Source organism: Oryzias latipes, chromosome 22 (genome assembly GCF_002234675.1).
Source record: "Oryzias latipes chromosome 22, ASM223467v1".
In the NCBI taxonomy this organism is placed as follows: Eukaryota; Metazoa; Chordata; class Actinopteri; order Beloniformes; family Adrianichthyidae; genus Oryzias; species Oryzias latipes.
In genome coordinates, this window is record NC_019880.2 from 13,878,032 (window position 1) to 13,904,302 (window position 26,271).

At 41.7% G+C, this 26,271-nt stretch overlaps 1 protein-coding gene and 1 long non-coding RNA gene across 4 annotated transcripts; one reads left to right on the forward strand and one right to left on the reverse strand.

The window, feature by feature from the left end:
- The first annotated feature begins 505 nt into the window (after positions 1-505).
- LOC101170315 (zinc finger protein DPF3-like) lies at positions 506-24,371 on the forward strand. 3 transcript variants are annotated; one of them, XM_011490428.3, is made up of 11 exons: positions 506-603; positions 12,672-12,832; positions 13,279-13,386; positions 15,982-16,109; positions 17,802-17,897; positions 17,976-18,036; positions 19,740-19,781; positions 20,212-20,352; positions 20,427-20,540; positions 20,683-21,385; positions 22,645-24,371. In XM_011490428.3, exons 1-10 carry the CDS (start codon positions 572-574, stop codon positions 20,841-20,843), a joined length of 1,044 nt encoding a protein of 347 aa, XP_011488730.1. In that variant the 5' UTR covers positions 506-571; the 3' UTR covers positions 20,844-21,385; positions 22,645-24,371. The 3 variants fall into 3 exon arrangements, with proteins under 3 accessions (XP_011488730.1, XP_020569311.1, XP_011488731.1); XM_020713652.2 differs by lacking the exon at positions 22,645-24,371 and having other exon boundaries at positions 20,648-20,846; XM_011490429.3 differs by lacking the exon at positions 22,645-24,371 and having other exon boundaries at positions 20,427-20,560; positions 20,683-20,796.
- LOC110017511 lies at positions 11,068-11,510 on the reverse strand. Its single transcript, XR_002292928.1, has 2 exons — positions 11,374-11,510; positions 11,068-11,287 (listed from the first exon to the last, which is right to left on the reverse strand). It is a non-coding gene; the product is annotated as an uncharacterized LOC110017511 (long non-coding RNA).
- Positions 24,372-26,271: the final 1,900 nt, after the last annotated feature.

Genomic DNA, 26,271 nt, shown 5'->3' on the forward strand with positions numbered 1-26,271 from the left:
ACATGGAAGTCAAAACCTAATCTAGAACTGCCTACGTGTTTTTAGTGTGAGGGCATGTGTGTGTGTGTGTGTGTGTGTGTGTGGGTGTGTGTGTGTGTGTGTGTGTGTGTGTGTAACTACTTATATCATACCACTTTAAAGTACAGCCCTTTTCTGTATGTGGGAGGAATATGTGTGCATGTCTATGTGTTATAAGCTTGTGTTCAACACTGCACCTTCAGCTCGAATATTTATGCACTTACTGAAATAAATGATATGTCCCTATTTCAATATCAAATTAAGCACCCATTTTGTGCAATTTATTTATTTTCATTGTAAAATAAGTTCACTTCAAACATATACGATAATGTGCTGCTGCTGCTTTAAAGGTATTGACATTTAGTTGGGAACAATACGAAAACAAGGGAAAACCCTATAAAATGATTTTGACAGTTTACCACATCAAGCCACGCCCCATCCGCCTGTCCTGTCCGCCCATTGGTTCACGAATTTACCCCGCGCTGTGATTGGCTCGTGCCATAGGTTTCCCTCAGAACTGCAGGACGCCGATATTGCGTTACATTGTAGCAAAATGGCGGCTGTCATTCAGAATCCACTAAAAGCGTAAGTAATTTTAAACATGGACATAATTGCCAGGTGTTACTTTCGAGTGTTGAAAGCGGCCGCGCGTGCATGTCATTCCAAGCCGTGTGCATATGGCAGGCGAGGCTGTCCAAAAATCATTTTTCCTACTTCTTTCATAGCAAAGTAGCTTCGTACAGTTCATTATTTCTCCTGGTCTGAACATTTGGACTTGAAATTTTGAGCTGGGCTGCTGACGGTTTCAGGGCACCGGAGGGGGACGCTTACCTCGCTCGCTTTAGCCCACAGAGACTGTCGTCTCTCCGAGGCTGTGCAATTTATTAAAAAAAAAAATACTGTCGACAACGTGTCTGCGATGCACCGAATAATTAAAAGGCGATTTTGTTGGTGCTCGGCCGGCCACCGCGGCGGGATATCATCTGACATTCCGAAAGTCGATTCGACTTGGTGTAAATTGTCGACATGTCAACTTTGGCTGCTCAGAGCGCAGACGTGGTCAGGAACCGGCAAAGGAAGCAAGCAAGAAAGGGAGAGGCTTTTTCTTTCTTTTTTTTTTTTTCCTTTTTATGCATGCTTGCTGGCAAATTGGACAAAAAAGTGACAGCAATCTGAGTCCGCTGCTGAATCTAGGCTGCTACTGCATGCTCTCATATGTGCAATATTTGTTATTCTTCAATCTGAAGCAGGTCTTCAAGAATTTTTTCCCCTCCTTTGTTCTTTTGCATTGTTTCCACAGTAGTATTGCTTAAGTTGGTTCCTGCACAGCAAAGCTGCTTTTATGTGGACCGAGGAGCCGGAGCTCCTCTGCGCCTTTAAGTGTAGGAGGGCTGGAGATTAGATTGGTCCAGGATCTTTGGGCCCCATCTGTCAGAGAGATGCTCCGACAGAGAGGAAGTGCGAGGCACAAGCAGGAGAACCATCTGCTCCTTCAGGGAGCTGCCCTGCCACCTCAGTGGACTGTTGGGCAAGGTGTGGAAGCCCAGGGGCGCATTCCCAGAAAGGAAGGGCCGGGGCACGTGTCTATGAAAGGCCCCCTTCTTTTGCTGAGGTCACCAAAAAACGTTCCGTGGTTGCAGATGACTTGCAACGTAACTTTTTTCTTTCTCTTTTATCATACTTAAAAAAAATATTTATTCCATCTTGCATTTCTTTGCTATTAAGCAGCGTTTATTTTGAGCTGTTTTGCCAATTTTTGGTTGCACTACTCCTCTTTGTACTCTGTTGTGTTTAGTACAATAGCTATATATGCGGAGAATTAGCTAAACATAACAGCTGGTTCTTTTTTCTACACTTAGAATCAATATTAAAGGGTCTGTGCCATGCAAAATCAATTTTTTAAGCTTAGCGTATTATAATGTGCATAACTCACAACAAGAAACCCCAAAGGTGATATTTTGCTCCGTTCACGCATTTCTGACTATTCCTCTAAAAACCCGAGCTCTGAGCCCCTCCCAGCTCACAAAAAGGAGCGGGTTCTCACGATTTGACGTGGACAAGTGAGGAACCGCCCCTTCCAGGAGTCTGCACCAGAGTCTACACCCTCTTTCCCCGCAGAGGTAGTGGTGTTTAGCAAAAACGCTTATATATGCACAATATGCAAATCCCTCTTTGCAAAAGTTTGGATGTTGTTTGTTTTCACGGGCGAGACGCACAAATGTTGACGTCATGAAATGACAGACGTCCCAGGGAGCGAAAGCCGGAGCCTCAGAGATCCAGTCGTCTTACTTCCGGGTATGAAAACAACTCGGGAAAATAACCAATATTTGATTTAAGACATTCATTCTTTTGTGTGCCAAAGGTCATATATAATCATACACATGGAAATCGTTTACTGAAAAAGGCTTAATAGCATGGTATAGACCCTTTAAATCAGCTTTTACTTTGAAAATCAGTTTCGATTGATCAAATCCGTGACTTGGTTTTCACTTAAAGTAATTTCTTGTATAATTTTTACAACCAAAATATTGCCCTTTACAAAGCCCCTCTCTGATGAGTAGACAAAAACAATGCTGTTGGAAAAAGAGCTTGTACGTACGTACGTACGTACGAACGAGCTGGGTAGCTCGTTTGGTAAGGTGCAGGACTGTCATACAGGAAACCCGGGTTCGATTCCCAGGGCGGAATGAACAATTAATGGCAATGAAAAATGGGGCAATTACCATGACAATGGAAATGGGGCAATTACTATAACAATGACGGGCAATTAACATCACCCAGTGAGGGTCCTTGGGCAAGACCCTTAACACTACCGCCTACCTCACAAAATGAGAGACAATGAACCAAATGTCATGCCGGCTCAGACGTCGCCCGGCCAAACAAGGTCTGCGTCAGGTGCTGAGGGACCAGAGCACCCTGATGGAAAGTGGGCTACTGGAACAAGACGGAAATGGACTAGATGTGAGAAAAAGGTTCTGTTAGAATGCTACTGCTCAAGTAATCCCACCCAGAGGGGTTACATGCAGAGAATGTGGAATGAATGGATGCTTCGAAACCCACAATCAGGGCTAACTGCCAAACAACTGTTAGCCCAGTGCTCTAACATCCACAAACGGCAACTCCTATCACAACTTGAGATTGAAGCAATACAATACAGTGCCACGGGAGAGCCAGAACAACAGGTCAGAGAGGAGGTTATACCACACTCCCACCCTGAGATTGGGTACACAGCCCCAACAACCACAATTACACTGAGCGAGGCAGCAACTGACCTGAAAGACAAGATCATGTCTACAATGAACACTAGGCAACCCCGACACCAGCTACAACGGTTAAGTGATGTACCGCCTGAAAGTCTACTGGAAACTGTGAATGAAGCATTGAGGGCAATTCCTACCACAACCATCACAGAAACCAATGAACTGGTTTACACTTCAGCAGCAGTGATCCTTGAGATGCTTGGCTATAAGAGCAACCATGGAAGAAAACAGTACCCACCATGGAAGCAACGGTTAGAGGCCAAAATCAAGGCAACTTGGAAGGATGTGAGTAAGCTGACAGAGGCTCAAAGAGGTACAATGAGAAAGCAAGTACCTAAGAGATACAGCCAGATGTCCATACCTGAAGCACTGGAAACTGCCAAACAAAGGCTCCTAGCCTTGAGCAGCCGCCTAAAGAGGTACACAAGAGACAATGAAGCCAGACGAATAAACAGGCTCTTCGCAACTCAACCTGCAAAAGTGTACGCTCAGTGGCAGGGTCAAAACAGCCGAGCAGACCCACCAAGGCTGGAAACTGAACAGTACTGGAAAAGTATATGGGAGAAAGAGACAGCACATAACAGCAATGCCCAGTGGCTGGTCTCTCTGAGAAAAGAACATAGCAACCTCCCTGAACAGAATCCAGTAACCATCACAGTGGCTGACATCCAAGAAAGAGTCTCAGGTATGAAGAACTGGACAGCACCGGGCCCTGACATGATACATGCCTACTGGCTAAAGGAGCTTACCGCACTCCACGAGCGCCTGGCAGCACAAATGAACCAGCTGCTTAGAGATGGGACTCACCCCGAATGGCTAACGGAAGGGCGAACGATCCTGATCCAGAAGGATCCCTCAAAGGGTGCAATCCCATCCAACTACCGGCCAATAACCTGTCTGTCCACAACATGGAAGCTCATGTCAGGCATCATTGCAACCAAGATAAACAGGCACATGGATCAATTCATGAGTAACACACAGAAGGGGATTGGTAGAGACTCCAGAGGAGCCAAACACCAACTCCTGGTCGACAGAACAGTCGCCAAAGACTGCAAGTCACGACACACCAACCTGTGCACAGCCTGGATTGATTACAAGAAGGCCTATGACTCAATGCCACACACATGGATCACTGAATGCTTGGAGCTGTACAACATCAACAGGACTCTAAGAGCCTTCATAGGAAACTCGATGAAGCTGTGGAAAACCACCCTTGAAGCCAATGGGAAGCCACTTGCACAAGTGTCCATCAAATGTGGGATATACCAAGGTGATGCTCTGTCCCCACTGCTGTTCTGCATAGGTCTGAACCCCCTCAGCCAAATAATCAACAAGACTGGCTATGGATACCGACTCAGAAATGGGGCCAACATCAGTCACCTTCTCTACATGGATGACATCAAGCTATATGCTAAGAGCGAGCGTGACATTGACTCCCTGATCCACACCACCAGGATCTACAGTACTGACATTGGGATGTCATTCGGGCTCGAGAAATGCAGCCGGATGGTGACAAAGAGAGGCAAGGTAGTCCACACAGGAGGGGTCTCACTCCCAGAAGGAACAATAACAGACATCGAGGACAGTTACAAGTACCTTGGAATTCCCCAGGTAAATGGCAACCTGGAGCAGGCAACAAGGAAAGCTGCAACAGCTAAATACCTCCAACGAGTAAGGCAAGTCCTGAGAAGCCAGCTCAATGGCAAAAATATGGCCCGGGCAATAAACAGCTACGCACTGCCAGTTATCAGATACCCTGCAGGAATAATAAGATGGCCAAAGGAAGAGATACAGACCACGGATGTTAAAACACGAAAGCTCCTCACCATGCATGGAGGGTTCCATCCCAAATCCAGCACACTGAGACTGTATGCTAGCCGCAAGGAAGGAGGCCGAGGACTAGTGAATGTAGAAGCCACTATCCAGGATGAAACATCCAAGATGCATGAGTACATCAAGCTCAAGGCCCCAAATGACAGTGTGCTCAGTGAATGTCTCAGGCAATGGAGAGCAGAGGACACAGTGCTGGAGGACAGATCCTCATGGGAGGACAAACCCCTGCATGGGATGTACCACCGGACCATAACTGAAGTGGCTGATATCAAGAAGTCCTACCAATGGCTAGAAAGGGCTGGCCTACAGGACAGTACTGAAGCGCTCATCCTGGCAGCTCAGGAACAAGCCCTGAGCACCAGACAAGACCCAAGATGTAGGCTGTGCAAAGAGGCCCCTGAAACAATCCAGCACATAACTGCAGGATGTAAGATGCTGGCAGGTAAAGCATACATGGAGCGCCACAATCAAGTGGCTGGAATAATATACAGGAACATGTGTGCAGAATATGAACTGGAAACCCCAAGGTCAAAATGGGAAACACCTCCGAAGGTGGTAGAGAATGAGAGGGCAAAGATCCTGTGGGACTTCCAGATCCAGACTGATAGGATGGTAATGGCAAACCAACCAGACATTGTAGTGGTGGATAAAGAACAGAGGAAAGCCGTTGTGGTGGATGTGGCAGTGCCAAGCGACGGAAACATCAGGAAGAAGGAACATGAGACACTGGAGAAATACCAGGGACTCAGAGAAGAACTGGAGAAAGCCTGGAAAGTGAAGGTGACAGTGGTGCCTGTGGTAATTGGAGCACTCGGGGCAGTAACCCCCAAGCTGGAGGAGTGGCTACAACAGATACCTGGAAAGACCTCAGACCTCTCAGTCCAGAAACGCGCAGTGCTAGGAACAGCTAAGATACTGCGCAGGACCCTCAAGCTCCCAGGCCTCTGGTAGAGGACCTGAGCTTGGAGGAGAAACCACCCGCGGAGGGTGAGAGGGGCAATAAATAAATTTTATATATATATATATATATATATATATATATATATATATATATATATATATAATGTATGTATGTATATATTACATATATATTTATTACATACATATATGTGTACATATGTATGTATTTGTATACATATATGTATATGTATATATGTGTGTACAGATGTGTATATATGTATATATGTGTTTGTATATATGTGTGTGTATATACATATATTATGTATGTATTATATACATACATGTATATAATACATACATATATATGTATACATATGTATGTATTTGTATACATATGTATGTATTTGTATACATATATGTATATATATATGTGTGTGTGTGTGTGTGTCTGCTCGCTTTTGATGCATCCGCTTGTAGACGATTTTTTTAAAGACATCTGACTCAAAACTGTACAGCTGTAAAGCTCCAATATTGCTCACAATGTTTGTTGCACTAATAATGTTAGGTTGGCAATGTGAGGAGCTGTAAGCCAGCAGGAGAGCTTTAAGCAACGGGAAAGGGGACGTGGTTCCTCTGGGCAACAGATCACACATCTCAGAGGTGAACTGAACTACTGCCTCGCTACAGAAACTATGTCCTAGAAAATGACATAGGTTTTTGAATTTTGCCTAATAAAAAGGCAGAATCTTAATTAAAAGACGAGTGGGAACGCTTCGACAATAGATTGGAAGATGATCGGAGTGGGACTTTATTGTACTAGTTCATAATTTTAAAAATGACAGTTCCACTTTTTGTTGAGCTTAAATCACTAAATATGTGACATGATTTCAAAATATTTTTGTTTGACATTCTGTATAATGATTCTATTATATGTATATAGAGAGAGAGATTTATATATTATTGCTACAACAGAACCAATCTGTCTTGATGTTGAGTAAAAGCACTTATTTCATCCAAGGTTTTTTCATATTAGCTCTTTCCTAGCTGCTTTAGTTCATTCCATTTCCTAATGCTAATTGCTTTGCGTCTCTTTGTGGGGTGAAACGTTGGCCCCCTCTGACACTTTAGGACCCCTGTGTCTCATTTGGTTCGCTTTTTCTTAATCCAACACTTTAAGCATAATTAACATAGCTAATTGTTATGCATTTGTGTGATTTTAGTCAGAGAAGCTCCAGGTCAGTTTTGTGGTCACCTTGTTGGACGGCTTCTCCAATGTGTGCGTCTGCCGTCCTTTTGGTCAGAAATCTTCCCACATTTTTGTTGTGGAAAGTCTCCTTGCTATAAGCTGTACTTAATGAAGTGTTTCAATCTGCTATAATTAGCTTCTGTCTCGGGTTTCTGACTTCATTTCACACGTTTGTCAGATTATAATTAGTCACACTTGACACTAATTGGATGTAGCTCCTTTGGACCAGTTTGACCTTTTTTTCGTATTAATAAGAATTTACTTTAGGGAAATGAAAGTGGTTTGACTGTTGTAGAGATGCTATGAGCGAACGAGCCCCTCCCCCCCCCCCCCCCACGCTCACGTCTGTGTGCTGTTGAAACGGAGGACAGCGGTAATCTCCCAAATCTGCCGATTAAAACGGTGCAGGAATATTTTATTAATATCTGTGCTCGCTAATGCCACAGCTGGAACTAGCGGGAAGCATCTCCCTTCAGCACCCTCCTGATGCCCCATCAGCTCCACGCTTCCTCATTTGTCGGCTTCCTTGTCACAGTTGTTGAGCAGAGTTTGTGTGAGTCAGGCCCGGTGTATGTCTGCACTCCGATGTGGAGGTGTACCGTCTGGTTTTCCTCCTGCCCTCACCCAGACAGGGCTGCTCTGATTGGTGTAATCAGAGGTTGTTGTCAGGATGCAGTCATTCTGTTCACCCCCCCGCCCCCCCTCCCAGTGGCAGCTTTGACTTCCTGTAAAGCAGTTCTGCATCTGCAAACGTTCAACTCCCCCCTCCCATCCATAAGGCCTCTCAAGTACCAGAACTTGTTTTTGTTTGTTTGTTTCGTGCGTCTATTTAATCATTTCAGGGCGGAGACTGATGTGTTGTCGTGGCAACAGATGCACTCCTTTTTTGTTGTTTTTGCTGCCAGACATGTGAAATGTGTGTGAACACATGCTCACATTAGGGACGCAGCCATGTGACAGAGCGAACTGTTGACAGGAACATGCTGATAGCAGAGGCCCCTACAGCCACAAGATTTACTTTTTGTTCTCCTCGCCCTCGCGTCGGCCGCGCACGCTCACCTTTTTTCTGCTCAGCTGGAAGACAATCAGGCCGTGTTGCACATTCCTGACATGCGTGCAGTGTTTGTAATCACTACAAAGCAGCTGGGAAGAAAAAGGAACAACACTGTGCTTTTGTGACATTAAAACCCCCCAGTTGTTGAGCTGCTAGCTGCTTAGATTTAAGTTTTGAAGACCCACTCCAATTAAGTGTTTTTGGTGATGATGGAGGACATATATGAAGAAAATTAAGATTGAAATTGACTTTCTGAGTATTTCTTTATTTAAATCCTGGTGAATCAGGAGAAGACAGATAAAAAAAAAAAGCAGTTTGAAAAAGCTTGTAGTTGTGACGTTAAAGCCACAAGCTCCCCGCTCTGCTCCATTCTGATGCATCGACTTGTAGACAAATAGATCCATGGACCTTCTTTGTTTTCCTCACCAAGAGGCAAATTTCTGATGAACTCCTGCCGCTCTGCAGAAACTATGTCCTAGAAAATGACACGTTTTTTTTTTTATTTTGGCTAAAAACGGCATAATCCTAATTACAAAGACTACTTGGAACGCTTTGACAATAGATCAAAAGATGATCGGAGTGGGACTTCAAGCTAACCTTTTATTGCAGCTTACACCATCTTTGCAGTATGATGATGCATTTTCTATTTATTGTGCAGGCCCAATTGCTAATCTTTGCAGTTGCTATAAATGTAAACAAAATAGATTCTGATTAGTGTTTAGTTGAAATGATGTCTTTGATGAGGAAACCTTATATGAATATGTCAGTAAAATAAGGAAAGACCTCAAAGTGGCTATAAGTCAGCAATTGAGGCTACATACTCTGCAATGTTAAAAGGACCACTTTATATATTTGCGACAGATGCTCTAGGGTGGTATATTATTTGTAATTTTATTTTTATTCAACTCTTGGAACTAAAAATCTTTTGGTGTTATTTCTTTATTTACGGTGTTTAGAGCTGGTGTTGCTTTGTACTGGTCGTTTGTGGTATTACACAATTATTTTATCTATCAATCTTCATATGTCAATATGTTTTCATATTTATTATTTTTATTTTAGAAGAATAACAATATTAGCTTGTCTTCATTAAAAGATCCATGGTTTTCCTGAGTTGTTTTTCCCTTAAAGTTTTTTTTGTTCTGTTGTCTTGTGGCTTTGATGAATAATCCCTAATAAAGACCAAAGTGTAGTTTTGTTGTAAAATCTTAGCAGTTGAATGAAACGCCTGGTTTAAAGTAGGGTTAAATACTGAATCTTCATTCAGATTTCAATTAAAGAAGCAAAACGGAAGAACCAAAGAAAGAATGAGGACCACAATGCAGATAATGAATCTCTCTTTTTTCTGTAGTGATCAAGTCTTTTTCACTTTAGCTGGTGAACCTGCGACTTAAAGTGGCCTGAGAGATTCAAAACCCACATGAACCATTTTTTCAACCCTGTCCCACAACCACCGGCTTTCTCGGTTTGATGAGTCACAGAAGTTTCTTGACGCAGGTTTGATTTCGGGGAACCACCTCTACTTTTAGTCAAGCCGATGCATGTCAGCCCGACAGCTGCGTCTTGATGTTCAGGAATGGTAGAAAGCCACACAGGTTATCCTGATGGGACTGTGCGGTGGGGAACAGGAAACGGCCAATCCAATTAACACGGTCCAAGCGTTTTATAGGCCAAACGTTTTTCTCTATAGGCCAAATGTTTATCCGAAAACTTCCCCAGAATTGTTGCCAATATAAAGATTCTGATCATATTTTTCTTTATCATTCTTGTCTGGATTTCTTGTGGTGGCAGAAGCTCTGTTTGCAGTATTAGGAAATATCAGATTATTAAATAAAAGAGTGCCATCTGGGTATGATTAGCACGCAGGGAAAGAGTCCCACATCTATTAGTCATGACTTTATTGTTAGCTGTTTTGCCCCCCCTGCCTCCATTCCTCCGCTTTCACCCCCCTCCCCTTTAGCTCTTCTACCTACTCACAATCATTTCTGCCTGCGATTGCTTGTTCGCCTTCGTCACGCTGACACACAGCGACGCTTCACACTCCTCAGTCTGTCTGACCTCAGATCCTGTGTTTTTGGTGCAGAACATCCATTTGTGAGGTAAACGGAGCAAAGCTCTGACTGTGTCACGTTAGATTTGGAGCCAACAGTTCGTTAATATGTCATCACTTTGTCTTTTAAATAAAACATGTTGAAGAATTCTTAATTGTATGTGAATAATCGCCATGCCACAGTGATCGCTAGCTGGTATTTTCCGTTTTTGCTCCATGACAGAACACCAGATGGAAGCGAACACAAAGAACCACGCTGAGATTGCACAGAATTGCACTGTTTTACCTTTATGTTGGAGCAAGCTAAATGGAACCTGCCCTCGTGCTTGGAACTCTGCCGAGATTAATTTAGTATGCTAATTACCCGAGCAGGCGTGTGGCAGAGATTGAGGGGCTTGAATGTGAAATATCCACCCCCATTGCCCTCTGAAAATTAACACAGAAGCCCCGAGGGATTGCCAGAATCTCCGTGGCACAGAGAAAAGTGGAACTGGAGTGTGTGAGGGTTGGCTTGTGTGCAGATCAGAGAAGCGGCTTCACATCAGAGCGCAGACTCTGTCATTCTGTGAAAGTGCAATACGGATTCAGCAGCAGTGGAGCCCTAGAATCGGATCAAACCGAGTTAGTGGTAAGCGGCAGAGTCGAGGAACGCTGTAAATGTGTTACTGTTTACACAATCCTCTCAGATACAAACTCTATAAGCAGATCAAGTTCAGAAGGGTTTATTGTTGTAAATTCCTTAATCTATGTTGTGGCTTTAAAAAGAATTGAGGTTATACTAGTATACACCACATGCTTTAAAAGTATTAGGACACATTTGTCTGTTTTATCCAGTCCAATGCAAAAAGGTAGTCGATGTTTTATCTTTAACTTTATATTTTTTTTTTGAAAATATGAGGAATGGAAAAGATCCACAAAGAACAATTTTCCTGAAAGAAATGCACAAGTAGGCTTTAGAAACTTAGAGCTTGGAAATATCATCAAAATCGATGTCTAAATAATTTAGGAGAATTACTTAGAACTTATAGGGAGGAGCCAGTTTAGCCTGTGATGGTTTGCGGCGCCTTCCATCCGTGAAACCAGGGTTTGAATCCGGGCTGCTCCCTGTTCCCTTCTCTGCTTCTGTGCCGGTCCCAAGCCCGGATAAATTGAGAGGGTTGCATCAGGAAGGGCATCCAGCGTAAAACATTGCCAAGTTAACCATCCTCCAAAGAGGGGTTGTTTCGCTGTGGCGACCCCTGATGGGAAAAAGCCAAAACAGAAAGAAGAATTAGAACTTATAGGCATTGGAAATGAGAAGTCATAACATTATGGGATGGCTAATGTTTGCCTTTGTCTGATAAGACTTTCCTCTTGACACTTGGTAAAATTGTCCTGATGATGGAGGACATATGAAGAGAATTCAGGTTAAAATTGCATTTCTATGTATTTTTAAATTCAAATTGTGAATCAGGAGCAGACAAAAAAAATGCTGTTTGAAAAAGAACTCATTTGTTTCTGGATTCTGGAGCCAGACTGTATTTGTTCATTGTTGTCGTGGGTTGGGCTGTTTGTAAGTTGAAGATTAACAAAATTGACTTGCTTGTATTTAAAACAAAAGAAAAAGACCTTTCTAGGTTATTGCTTGGCCAACCTGGCTTTAGTCACTTTTGTTTTAAACCAGCTTCAAACTGGAAGTTATGAATTTGGCAGCTTGGTCACAAGTGGATTGTGAATTTAGTCAAAGCAAACCAGGGATGAACATGCATTAGCAAAGACTCTACTTGTCCATTACAAGAAACAAAATCCTATCCTTGTTGCGTATTATCAGCATCCAAGAACTACAAGACCATAAGAATTCATTAGATGCAAGCGTCTAAATATGGGGGCCAGGTTTTTCTTTAGAGACAGCTTGGCCATCTGCGAGAGCCTTTTCATCTAGAAGGACCTGTTGAGGTTATTTCAATATCCAGCCAGAATACCCCCTGGTAAAGTGTGGTGGGTTTGGACCCATTGTTGCCCCTATAACGGGTCAAGGACAGAGGTTGCATCACACAGGAAAGCTGCCGTGTCCTCCTGGAATCAGTAAAGCAGCTTCAGAGACATCCCTGCTCCTTTACCTCCATTACTGCCCTTGAAACCCAAACGGTAGCTTTTAAAATTCTGACAAATAAAAGACTTTGAGATGTGTACATTTGTCAGATTCTATGGATCAACATACAGAAACGAGTCGTGTTTCTTGACTGTACAAATGATGATCAGTAAATAGTAGATTTTCCATCCTCCATCATGCAGCATCTGTCAGTGAAATGTTGCAAATGTTGCTTCATGCAGATTGGGTGACCAGTTCTATAAGGAGGCTATTGAGCAGTGTCGCAGCTACAATGCCCGCCTGTGTGCTGAGCGCAGCGTCCGCCTGCCTTTCCTGGATTCTCAGACCGGCGTCGCCCAGAACAACTGCTACATTTGGATGGAGCGCCACCACCGCAGCCCTGGTGGGCAAACTCACTCGAAACACTCGCAGAAATGATCAATGTTGAGGTCCATTGACCTCCTTTCCCATTAGAGCATAATATAGACTTGATGTTGTTTTCATTTCTACTCTGTGGTTAAAAAGTAGCTTTACTTTTTATATCTTTTAGTAGCAGAATTTTAACAAACGTATTGTTCTTGCTATTTTTATTCTTATTAGTTTTTGATCAAAAAAAAAAAATCTTTCCACTCTGTCAAAAGTTAAAACTAATTTTACTTTAAAAGTAAAATGTTAAGAATTTTTTCATGTAAATGGCGATATTCATAAATTTAAATTTGTTAAATTTGCTATATTAAAACATAAAATCAGTTAAATGTTGTTGTTTTTTTACTTTGTTTCAAATACTTTCCAGTAAATATAGTGATAAGTTCATGATTTCTATGACTTAAGATCACTGTGGTTGCACAGGTGGTGCTCCGGGGCAGATGTACACGTACCCCGCCCGCTGCTGGAGAAAGAAGAGGCGGCTGCACAACACCACAGATCCTCGCCTGGGCATCTACGGCCTCCAGCTCGGTGAGCTCCTTCTGCCTCCACCTGTCCGCTGACCTCCCTCCCTCCCTCTCTCCCTCCCTCTCGTTGACCACGTGATGGCTGGCGATGATCCGGCTAAAAGCATGGAGTGGGCTAAGTAGAACTGGCTGCCAGTCATTTTCCAGCAGATGAAATGTGGCTGTGTTTGCCCGGGCTGCTAAACTTGTTTTGTAGAACATGTAATTAGATTTACCGCTGCTGGGAGTAGCGAGACAGAGACCAGCCGCGGCAGACGCTATTTAATAAATGTTACGGAATGGAGCTTGGCCTTCTCTGGCTGCCAATTGAAACGGCTCACTCAACACATTTTCCCCTCACTTCACTCACATTCACACTCGTTTTTTTTTTCCTATTTACCACCGTCTTAGCTGATTGGTTTAGTCCCTCTCTGTCTGGGAGCTCTTTCATCTGTGCATCTCTGTGTTGCAGGTAGCGTTCTGAGCTGCTGTAGATTTCTGTTCTGTTGATATTTTATGAACTGTTGCACTTTTTCTTGCCGCAAAGACAGATTATTGCACAAAGGAAGGAAATTATGGCTTTACATTTTTCAATAGCTTCTCAGAAAACCCAGAAGGAAACTCATTGTGTTTTGACAGAAATCTCTAATATCCAGAAGTGGATGTCTGCATTGCATGTTGGGATAAATCTTTAGGAACTTGCGACAATGACCGGGGAGTCCGGGAAGACAGAGATTCAGCGATAGCATTTGAACTAAGCCTTTGTTTCCCTAAAACATCCCATTGTATTGTTTACTCCCCGAGTTCGCACCGGCTAAGACCCTCCCCACCACTCTGGAGCAGAAGCCCGCCCCCATCTGACCTGCCGTCACTTCTGTTGCTGGCATAGCAGAGGTATCCAGCTGCGGCTGCAGCCACAGTCTGCTTCTCCGCCTCAGAGATGGTGTGCTGGAGAGACTGGGGCTGCATGCAGAAGCAGCTCCCTGCTTATGCTGGCTCTATTTTTAGCCCCCTCCACCTCCAGCTCCCATGAGTGGTGGAGGGAGGGATGGAAAAGGGGGGTATGGGGGGGGGGGGGTTGTCTCGTCGCGGAGAGGTGAAAGTCGACGTGCGCAGACACAATGGTGAGGGGCTGCCGCCGTGCGGTTTGAGATCGGCTCGCATCACGCCTGCCTTTTGTGTCTGCTTTGAACTTTTCATTGTTCTCCGGCCGCAGCCGCTTATTCCTGCATAAATTTCCAGCAGATGTAGATTTAGGAAAAACACAGGATGCAGTGGAGTTGGAAGGCTTCAGAGTGAGCAAATCTGCATAGCAGCCTGATGATTATGAGGCTCTTGACGGGAGAGGAGTTTCTAAATAGTTCCTCATCCCATGCACAGTTTTGCTTTTTGTTCTATGCTTCAAACACCGAAAGCATTGGGGGGAAACGTGGAGTGTGGTGTCTAAGAATATTTCAGCATAAACGAATCAAGCTGGGGTAAGTACTGTATCAAAGAACTGGACTGAGCGATCCCTCCCCCCTCACATTCCAAACAGGAAGTACCCGCTGGCTCCAAAAAGGCTAAAGTCCCATAGACTTCTACAGAGAAATAAACAGCTATTACTCAGTCATTACATTTGTCAGAATAACAATTCTTGGTCTAATACATTTTTGAAGTATATTCTTACTAATTTAATTTTTTTTCATGATGTTTTTTTTTTTTTTTGTAAAGCAAGTTATTCAAGTTAGAAACTGACCAATCAGATGCCTCAAACGTTTGTGGTCTCACATCGAATATTCAAAATGTTTAGTTGACAGATTTTTCCGAGCCTACATTTAAGTGTGAAGTTTCAACAAGCTCACTCCTGATTGGCAAGAGTGGTTGCCATAGAAACAATGACTCAGATCGATTCGGACCAATCACCGCTCACTCTCGCCGTCTGGTTCCAACATGGCGGCATGCCTATTGCAATTAAAATGTCGACTGAATTGGCTTCATTTTGTTGGAACCGGAAGGAAGTCGTTTTTCTATGGGTGTCTTCACACTCACTGATGTTTGTAATAATCAGGGTCAGGGAAATAAGCCTTGGCTTCACCCGACACCTTTTTCGGTTAATTTTGTCCAATGTTTATGACATAATAATAATAATGACATTGTTCAGTGTCAATGTTAATGTTTATGTTGATGTTTTAACATAACCAAAATAAATGTCACTGACTCACTTGGTCCAGTTCTCATGGATGCAGTTCAGCTTCCATACATCACAAACCTGTCCCTAAACTCCTGAAAAATGAACACTCCCATGCAAACGGGCGCAGAAATGCTTAGTCATGTTTGCTGTTGAGATGGGACTTTGCCAGAAAACTGCTCTATAGTATGTTATCGTCCTATTTACAGTAACGATGCGCATTGTAGTGGAACACACATCTTTTCTGATTGCTCCTGGACTTCTTCCATCTGCTGAACAAAAACTCACGCAGGAATCTAATCGGCATCTGTGAACTCTGAACTTTGCTTTCAAAGCCTCACTCGCTGTCGAGGCATAATGACGACTAACGAACCTCACGGCTCCACGTGGAGAGTCACTAAAAACTTGTGGTTCTCTGCTTCACTCTGTTTTTCTGGGTTTTCTGTGTAGATGGGGGCCTCATGTCCAGAGACTCTTTGCCCAACCAGAGTACGACACTAGAGGCTCTGCTACGAGGCGAAGGTCTAGACAAGAGGAACAACTCTAAACACGACGAGGAGAGCCTCCTGGAGATTCAGGTGAGGTCACCAAACACAATGCATTCTGGGTTTCTGCTGGTTAAGATGCATTTTAGGTTAAACCCACCTTAGGGATTGAGGATTAATTAGATCAGTTATAACCTTTTTTTTTTAATCAGCCTAGAAATGACAAAAATAAGCCAACCAGAAAACAGCGGTGTCTGTAGATTTCTGTAGATTTTCTCAAGTCAAAAACGATAAACAAAAATGTGGATTTTACAAGTAAAATGTAGTGCAAAGGTCACATTAAATGTTACGCTATATTGTACACTAAATAATTACATCAGAACAAATAAATTTAAATTAATTACCCAAATAAAAAAAATCGAATACATTTTTTTTACATTTAAATTGACATCAAATTAAGTATTGAACCTTAAGTCTGGCATGTTTACTAAAATCATAAAGCCATTTATTCCACAGTTAACTCTAAAAGAACAATATCAGTTTAACTAGTGTCTGTTCTATGTGTCCAGTAAATAAGAAACTGACATATTTACTGGCAAATAAACCAGTTGACATGAACTGTTAAAATAAAACCGGATCATACAAAAGGATAGGATTTAGAGATCTGCAGCAAATCCTTTACATGAATATAATTTTAAAAACTAAATTCCTGCAGTGCTGAAGCAAACTCAAAATGCAGTCATCCGACTTTGAAGGGTGATTCAGTCCAGACTGCAGAAACTGTTCTTCATGTTCTTATGGTTCTCACATTAGTTTTTTGTCAGATCAGATCACGTAGCTTCTACTTCTCGTTAAGCCGGACTTTTGCAGCGCCGTGTAAAAATGTCATAATAAACACAGTAATGCGTGAGGTTCTAAGAGGAGTTTTCTTTTGTGCTTGACATCTTGAGATCTGTGCATAAAATACAATAAAATGTAAAAACAAGATGACAAGACGAACCGTGCGACACCCCCCCCCCCCCCCCCCCCCCGCAAAAACACACGCACTCACACACACACACATCAAAAAAATAAATAAATAAAAAAGTGATAAAATGATAGAATGTAGAGACCAGGCTTTGTCCTGAAGTGGGGAAACGATATTTTGGGGACATGTCCACATCAGCGACCCCCCCAACCCAAGTTCATGGAGAACACTACCACAGAACCCCCCAGATCCGATCAAAAGAGTCAGACCCAGGAGATCCAACTGCAGCGACCCCGTTCCACATTTAGGTTTGTTTTGTATCCTGTTGTTCCTGATCCAGCCAAGCAGTTCTCCCCCTTCAATCTGTGTTTTTTATTAAATGTGTGAAAACATCTTGTCAGATTAAAACTAGATGATTTTCTGTGATCAAAAGCCAACAGAGAGTCAGATACAAGTAACAGCATGTGCAGTGGAGTCCCCCCTCCCCCCATGGTGCTGTGATAACTCGAGGCTTTTATTGGTTCTGGACGCTCTTCCTCACACAAACACACCACATTGATTTTGGCAGTTTCAGTGGAAATGATCTTTTAAGGAGCTGCAAACACAAACATCGGTCACATTTCAACAAGAAAATAACAATGTTTCATTTTCATGGATTTGACCCAATTTCTTTTCAAAAAATGATTTAATTCTAATGTGGTTGTTTCTCCCCAAAACAGATGCAAATGTCACATTTCGATAACCACAGAGAACTGTGATGGCTTCTTGACTCGGATCCTGCTAAAATACTAAAAGTGTGCCGTGTCTCTCAATCCCAGAGGGTTCTGGAGGCAGATGCAGCAGAAGATGCCTTCAATGATGACGACGATTACGAGGTGGACACCCCAAAGAGGAGACACCGGGGCAAAGGAAGGGTTCGTACCCACAACCCTAGCTGCAGTCAGAAGCTACGCTTTTGAAATGCTCATGTTTAGGTCTCCATCCCCTTTCAGGGTCGTGGTTTGGGGCGCAGGCGGACAGATCTGGACGACGATAAGCCATATGTCTGTGACAGTAAGTAGACCCGCCATCTTTTTCTGTTGTTTTTATTACTCGTTTTCTTTAGCGATGCAGAATTCTTCCATCGTTCAAAACCTAATGTTACAATAGTAGATAATAAACTACAGTTTTGTTTGCTCTGCATCATTTCCATCGTGTTTTCTAGCCACTGTACATCTTTGTCATTTATGTCATCAACAGACAGATTAAACGATTCAACAGATTTCAGAGCTGCTCTTTTTAGTTCATTTATACATCTTTGTTGCTCCTCTTCAAATAGCGCAAGAAAGAAAATACAAAAACATGAATCATATTTCCTTGCACAGCCTGCTCTCTAAATCTGCTAGGCTACGAAAGACAAAGGCCAGTGAGGATGACATTGTGAAATGAACAATTTTAAGACACGCAGACAATAAATGCTTTTAATTAGTGAAGCTAAGCAGCAGCATTAGTCTGGATTAGTCTAATTACTGTTTTCATCTACTACTTTTTTTTCCCCCCACTATGCTTAGTGTGTGTGCACACATTCGCACTTTAGAAAGCACAAAAACTCCCCCATGCAATAAATATAATTGAAGGTGCTAGATCGTATTTATTAATATTTTTTAATAATTGAATTGATCGCCTTTGTGGATTTCTGTTCCCGTTTATATCGAAAAATCGGCATCAATACAAAGCGGTTCTCGCAGTGAGGAGAATAGCAAAAAATGGTAAGTTTAGGCAACTGAGAAGGCTAACATCACAGGTACAATCAATAAAACAACCCAGATACTTCTTTTTTGTATAAGTTGATGTGCATCAGCAGTAGAAATAACCTCAGGTTTTGGTGTTCTGTGGGACTTTCTTGGTTCCACTCTAGTGACGTGTTTTTGGCAGCATTGCTTCAGTGCTGTGACGTTTGCAGGTTCCTGCAAAGATGTTTTTTTAAATCTCTAATCAGGTGAAAGTCTGGACTTTGACTCCATGGTGAAACATCTTTTTTTCTTTTTCATTCAGTGTAGCGTCTGTTCACTGGTGATCTTCAGATCCTTTTTCCACTAAAGCACACGTACTTCTATTTCATTCTAGTTTTAGACAGATGGCTAACACTCTACATATATCTTTAATTAAAGCTAAAAAAGGATCTGGGTTTTTATGCGTCACATTTTAAAGGATTCTGGGAAGTCTTTACTTTTTTTTTTGTTTTTAATATTACACATAAAAGTTGAGGTGTTCCTAATAATCCTCTTTCTTTAAACCTTATTTTCTTTTTGTCTTTCATTTGTTTGTTTATAAGGGTTGTGATAGCTGAGTTCTATCCCAGTTCTGTTTATTTAAATGACCCTATTGCTTTTATTTGCATTAAATTTATCCCTGCCTCTTCTCTCCAAAGAACAGCAACCACAGTGAAGAAGAACCACAGTGGATGGTTATAAATAAAAAATATTTCAATCGGAAGCTGTTGTTTATAAGTAGGACCACTTTATTGAGTTTTTTCACCTTTTCTTGCTTTTTGGGAAAGAAAAAAAGATTTGCCTGTAAACAAAAAGAAAGGATTATTTTGTTCTTTTTAATAGATTATATACACTTAATCGAAAGTTTTTAGTGGTTTTTAAAACACATTTCCTCCATTTAAACCAGTTGAATCACCTCAAGTAATTTTGCATGTTTTACATTAAGTGTAAAAATCTGCAAGTGTTAACTATTGAACTCATGTCTTTATTTTCTATTTGTTTCAGGCAGATACAAACAGAAGCAAAATTCAAAAACTTCGACTTCAGGTACTTCTAATTATTTTATTGTAGGGTTTTTTTCTGTCCGATTGAACATTTGAACATTTATTTATTTTATTAATAAAGGATAAGGCATGAGAATGGACGCTAAAAACAAATGTAAATATGCCAGATTTTAGGCACAGGCTCATTTCCATCTGCAGTGCCCTGGCAGGTCGATGTTAATGAAGAAATTGAAATATAGGTTCAAACTACCTGAATAATTTTGTTGTTTTTATCTGCATTTCTCTTCACTCGTAAATTGCTTTCTTTTTTTCACTGCTGGAATGTCAAACTTTTACTCTTTGCCAGAAAATGTCAATAAAGATGTCATTTTCCAGCTTAACGACATGATTGGACTCAGACTGGCATTGGATCAGGAAGTTTTGCTGAAGAAAGCATGTAAAGATGGCCATAATGGCATGCTTGTTTGTTACAGTCTGTGCAAAACGCTACAGGAACCGGACTGGACTAAGTTACCACTACACCCATTCCCACTTGGCAGAGGAGGACAGAGTTGGGGAGAGGAGCTCCGTGGCGTCCCGCTCCCCCAGCACGCCACAGACAGACAGACACAGACGTAAGCAGGCTGATACCTGCGCTCACTGACCCTGCGCCTCAGAGTCATCCCTGATATTTGGGTGTGTTTTGAAGGTCCGAAGGGTCCGGGGGGGTCCAGCATTCCCAACAACTACTGTAATAAATGCCAGGGCTCCAACAAGAAAATGCTTAAGTCTGGGTTCCCCTGCGCAGACTGCCATCGCACAAGTGAGTAGATGTACATTCAGGTAAATGAACTGGAAGCTGCATGTAGCAATATGTGGAAACTGCCTCATATTTAACCCCCAACCCTGTGCTGTTTCTTGCCCCTGGAGCGTCGCCTCCTCACTGACACGCTGCCTGGTTTCAGATGACCGTGGAGAGGAGCAGGAGGACGGGACGCTCGCCGGAGCCGAGGAGCTCTTTGGCACCACATCAGAGAGCGACACTTCCACCTTTCACGGCTTTGAGGATGACGAGCTGGAAGAGCCGGCCACAAACGGCAACGGCATCTCCAGCCTTCACAGATAAAGCAGATCCGCCTGCACATCTGATTAGGACAGACTTTTCTTTAAAGGAGTAACCTCTGGCAAAAATCTGCTGCTTCTTTCCTTTTTTTTTTTTTTTTTGCAGAAAGCACAAATTGATCATTTTCAGGACGAACATGCAAGTGGTGTTTTATCTTTGGACTGTTGTTAAGTAATTTATGAACACTTTTTTAAAGACATAATATACAGTATACATGAACTTTGAAGGCAGTGAAAGTCAGGGTTTCCTGACAAGTGGCTGCGGGAAACTGAAGATGTCTGAGACCAGTGCGTGTGTGAAGATTTTTTTTTTCTTATCCTCCTTAGCTGGAGAAGAAGGAGCAACAAGAGCAAAAGACACTGGAGAAATTCACGGATTTTATTTTTTCTTTGTAATAAAAGACTACTGGACATTTTTAAGTCAGTAGAAAAGACTTTGAAGGCCAAACTTTGGATTAAATATGTGAAAATGAAGGAACCATTAAAAGCCACAAGATGAAGAAGCCTTTAAACTTTCTGATGAAAGGGAGCATCTTTAAATGTTAGGTAAGCAAACGAGGAGTTGCATTGATCTGCTTGCAAATAAGAACATTAGCAAAAGTTTATAAAAATGTGCAATATTTTACATTTTTGAGATTAAGCTAAATCCAAATCTGCTGGATTTAGGAGGAAACATGTTTATAGGAGCTCATCATTGAGGTGTCTCAATAGAAACACAATAAAAGCTTCAGACCTAGTTTTGTCCGTTGTAAAGGAATTTGGAGCTTTTGGTTAAACTTTGATCCAACTAAAGATGTACAAAAAAAAAAACGTAATCCTCTCTGACGGTTTTCAGTATTTAAAAAAAACTGTACAGACAAATGGTTGGAACCCTAATAATGACAAAAATGTCAATTTTATAGATGAAATTTAGGGAAAGTTTTAAAATGGATTCAATATAGAGAAAAAATTATACTAATTTAAACTATTCCTACAGTTGCATCATGAAATGTATATTTGAAAAGGAAAAAAGAAAAAAAAGAAATGAATGACACGTAAGTAATATAAAGCAGTCCGGATTACTGAGTTTGTCAATAGAAGTGACCTTTTATTTTGGGAAGTCTCATTGGTTCACACTTTTCTCTTAAAGTCCCACTCCGATTATGTTTTGCTCTATTGTTAAAGCGTTCCCAATAGTCTTTGAATTGTGATTATGCCATTTTTTTGCCAAAAAAAACGGGGGCCTTCTGGGACATAGTTTCTGTAGAGCAGCAGGAGCGCTTCAGAAATTCACCTCTGAGTGGTGGGCGTGACTGTTGGTGCCCCCTCTTCCCCTTCCCATTGCTGAGAGCTCTCTGTTTACAGACTCTCCCGCTAGCTTACAGCGCCTCACACCCCCAACCTAACCTTAGCGAGGCTACAGAAATGGCGAGCCATATTGGAGCCTTCCAGCCGTATAGTTTTCAGTCTGATTCCGGCTCGGACGAGGAAATGAAAGACGTACACGGATCCATCTGCAAGTGGACGCGTCAGAACGGCCCATTATGTTTTCTACATCACAAAAGTCATGTTTTTTTAAACTGAATCTTTGCATCTTCACCCCATTTCCCACAATTTGAATAAAAAAATACTCAGAAATGCAAGCTTAATTTGTGTCCTCCATCAACAGAAGACGGACACAAGAGCATGTTAAAAAAAAACAAATCAGGATTTTCACTGGGGTGTGTTTTCATGTTTGTGTTGGAGTGAAACACTGATGAATCACAGCACTTCATCTGGGCCTTTGTGAGAGAGATGTCTTAACTGTAACTGTCTGTGTTTTACAGGAGTAGTCACACATTGGCAATCGGTCCGGAACTGAGGCGGATGGCCAGCAAAGAAGAGACTTGAACTTCCTTTGAATTTGGGCCTAAAAAGTGACTGAAACGGATGGCGGAACATCCACTTCTTCTTCCGCAGACCGCGTGGCTTCACCGAAGCAACTGCTCCCTCCGTGAAATGAATGAACTCTTGAAATGTGAGCATCTGGCTTCGTTTCAGCCTTTCTGCACTGGCTGCAGTTCCTCTCTGAACTACCAGAACACTAAAGGCCAGGCCTTTGGACTCTCTGTGCCCAACGGGTGCATTTGGGGGCCCCGGCGGTCCGGCCCTGCTCTGTGACCGCGTGTCTGCTGCGTGATCCGATGTGACACCGAGACATCATTACCCTCATCACTGTGCCAGCCTGCTGCTCTGCACTGGAAACCAGCTTTGACAGCCATGACCCCAACCCCCCCCCGCCCCATACAACCTGCAGCCATAGAGACGGTGCTGAGATCCACCACTATCACACACAGACCTCTGGACTACTGTATCTACTCGAACATCACGGTTTCCTGTTTCAGTCTATTTTTCTGCTTCTGCTTTCAAATTTCAAACCAATCGCAGCTCGATATTTTTGCACCTTTTTAAAGAAAAAGAAAAATGCTTTTGAGCCCTGTCTTCTCGGGTATGTTCAGACTTTACTGCTGCCTCTGTCCTGATGAGTTGCACAAAAAAGAAACCCCACCCAGATGTCTCTCTGTTCTCTGCTGTCGATTGTGAGCTACTCTGCCCTGATTTATGTGATTGTATTCAGACGATGAAGAATTCCACTAAAATAATCAACCTCAACTTGAGGAAAAAACAAACAAACTGCAATAACAAGCTTCAGCTTTGCCTCTTCCTCTTTACTCCGTTAGAAACCCACACTCTGGGTCGGTCTCTCCCCTCTGATTTATTTATAAAAACCCATTTGAGCTCCGTAATATTAGTGTTTTTGAGGATTTCCCAGAGCTTTGCTTGCTTCATGAGATTGATAAAGTGCTTTAAGTACTGTACGAGACGCCGTTTAGCTCCACAGCTTGCACATTCAGTATAAAAGAGGTTCATCTGAAGATCCAGCACAGGCGCTCCGTTACTGACGCCAACCATTAATCCTGTGCGTCTGATAAGACTGGCTTGTACATTCAGAGCATCTCTCTTCCCTCAGGGACCCTCCACACAGCAGTTTATCTCCACTGGACAAAGAATGCATCAGAAACGTGTCCACTGTTTGTGTTTTTTTTTCTTCTTTTTTCTATGTACCAGCTGTGGGGTGTTTCCATAGTAAAATGGGTCTTTGTGTGTCTTATCTTCCAAAGTTGCTTCAGTCAGTGAAAGCACGTGTCATACTATTTTGTGTGTGTGTGTGTGTGTGTGCGAGCAAAATGTTTTTGTGCAGCCCTGAACAAAAGGAACAAGTCCCTGCATTTGCAATGTCTGCATAAAACGGTGTATCTGCTATCACTGAAGAGCCTGTTATACCTCGTCAAAGACTCAGCAATAGGCCCTGGTACTTTATTATTTTGCTTTGTGAAGCCTGCAAGGAGGGGGAGGGGGGGAGTAGAAAGGAAGAGGAGTAGAAATGGACATCATAGAGTAGGGTATCTTTTTTTTTTTTTCTGCTGTAAATACAAGTCTAAATGGAGCGAATGAAGAAGTCTTTGTTAAACTATTTTTATTGTTCTGGAAATAAAGAAGAAATGGCAAATGACTACTTTCTTTTTGTTTGTTTAATATGTGTGTGAAGGAAATACTTGCAGGAATCTTAGGGTCGCTGAGATCATTTGTGTACAATTTTGTATTTGATTTAAGGTTAAAAAAAATCGGTAAGAAATCTTGGATTTGACAATAAATGTTACCCAGATGTTGACCGTATATCAAAAAAAAAAGTTTGGAGAAAACAGAAAGTTCAAGGTTTCACAAATGTTTCAACCAGGTGGAACATTGTTTTAAAAAAAAACTACATGGAGATTGAATTTTTCAAAAACAAACTTTTTGGAATTAGCTCCAATTTTGATGAATGAAATAGTTAAACCAGTTTCCTGCCGGTAAACTGGTAAAAAATGCATCTATGTTTTGTCCTTTGAGAGGAATCTCCTCGACATCTTCAGCATCATTTAATTCTAAAGATTTAGTTTCTGATCTGAAGTTCCCGCTCCTCAATTTTCAGTTTTTATCAATCAGACATCTAAAAAATCGTATCAAATGTCTCCGTCTGTGCTGTAAAACAAACTGTTCTGTTTGTCTTAAGACTAGGTGATTACTCGGCACAAAATGAAAATCCCTTGTAAGGCTAGAACATCCCAACACTCAATGAGATGAGTCAAAAAACTGCTGGAAAACAGAAAATGAAACAAAAGTTAGGATCCTTCACTCAACAGAGGATTATTAGCAAAAACGTTTTGCTGTGGCCTCCAGATGACTGAATATAAAAAATTTTCTTACGTTTTTGCTTTATAGTAGATAATTTATGTGGGTAAATTTAAAGGAGAAGTGGTTTGATGCCTATTTACAGCTATTTTAACTCAGAGTTGGTGAGGTCAGACGCGTCTTCCACTGGGGTGTCAAATTCCAGGCCTCGAGGGTCGGCCAATAAGGAGCTTCAGTGGCAGGTTGGTTGGAGAACATGTTGGAGACCGGCCCCCGGAGGCCTGGATTCTGACACCTCCTGCTTTATGTTAAAACCTTTGAAGACCAACACAACTACCGCTATATTGAATTGTGCTTTCTAATTCAGGAATCACTAAATGCATATTTATTAATGGCACCTAATCATAACTGAGATTTTACTGTTATAAATAGGATTAAGAACTAATGTTTTAAACTAGTACTAGAAAAATATTTGGCTTCTAGTTTACTTTATTGCAAAACAAGATCATGTCCCTTTTTCTTACCAAACGTCAAATTTATTAAATGTTTGTTGTGCCAAATAACAATATCAAAAAATAAGCTAAGATGTTTTAAAAGGTTAAATATGCATTTGAAAAAGAATAACGCTACATATTTTTGAATCTCATTCAATCAATATTAGATTTTTTTTCATGTGTTGTATTTGTCAATTCCAAATGTAATTGTTTACTTTTTTTGCAGAGAAGTGCAAAACCTGAAAATACAGCAAACAAAAACATTTAATTTTTATTTTGTTTAATTACATGCTGTATTTATTTAATTAACGTAACTGCAGTTTGGTGGTGCGTCCAAATATTCCTAAAATACGGCAAAACATTTTTTATTCATTAACGTAAGGATAGTATAAAGTATATTTTAAAAAATTAATCCTCATTGCTGCCAGAACACTAAAAAAAGAACTTTCAGGAGATGTGGGGCCTTTTTCTAGAAACATTTCAGCAGATATGGGACCGAGGTAACCACAGTGCTTTACCATGTTGAACATAGACCAGCTTCTAGCTCTTCATGTGGTGCCAGTTTGAGGTTTTTGGTTCTGTTCTGAATGTTAGCAGTTTTTTTTTTGTTTTGTCAAAACTTGCTGAATGCCATTGTGGCTTTGCCTTTTGTATGTTTTTATGCATAAGAAAAGTCAAACATTTAGATTTTGAACTTAGCAAATATTAGTTTCCTTTTCCAAAAAGTTAAAGAGCTTTGCAGCATCA

Coding starts and splice junctions, on each gene's coding strand:
- LOC101170315 (XM_011490428.3), top strand. CDS start 572: ATGGCGGCTGTCATTCAGAATCCACTAAAAGC. Junction 604..12,671: donor ATTCAGAATCCACTAAAAGC/GTAAGTAATTTT, acceptor TGCTTCATGCAG/ATTGGGTGACCAGTTCTATA. Junction 19,782..20,211: donor TTCAAAAACTTCGACTTCAG/GTACTTCTAATT, acceptor TGTTTGTTACAG/TCTGTGCAAAACGCTACAGG.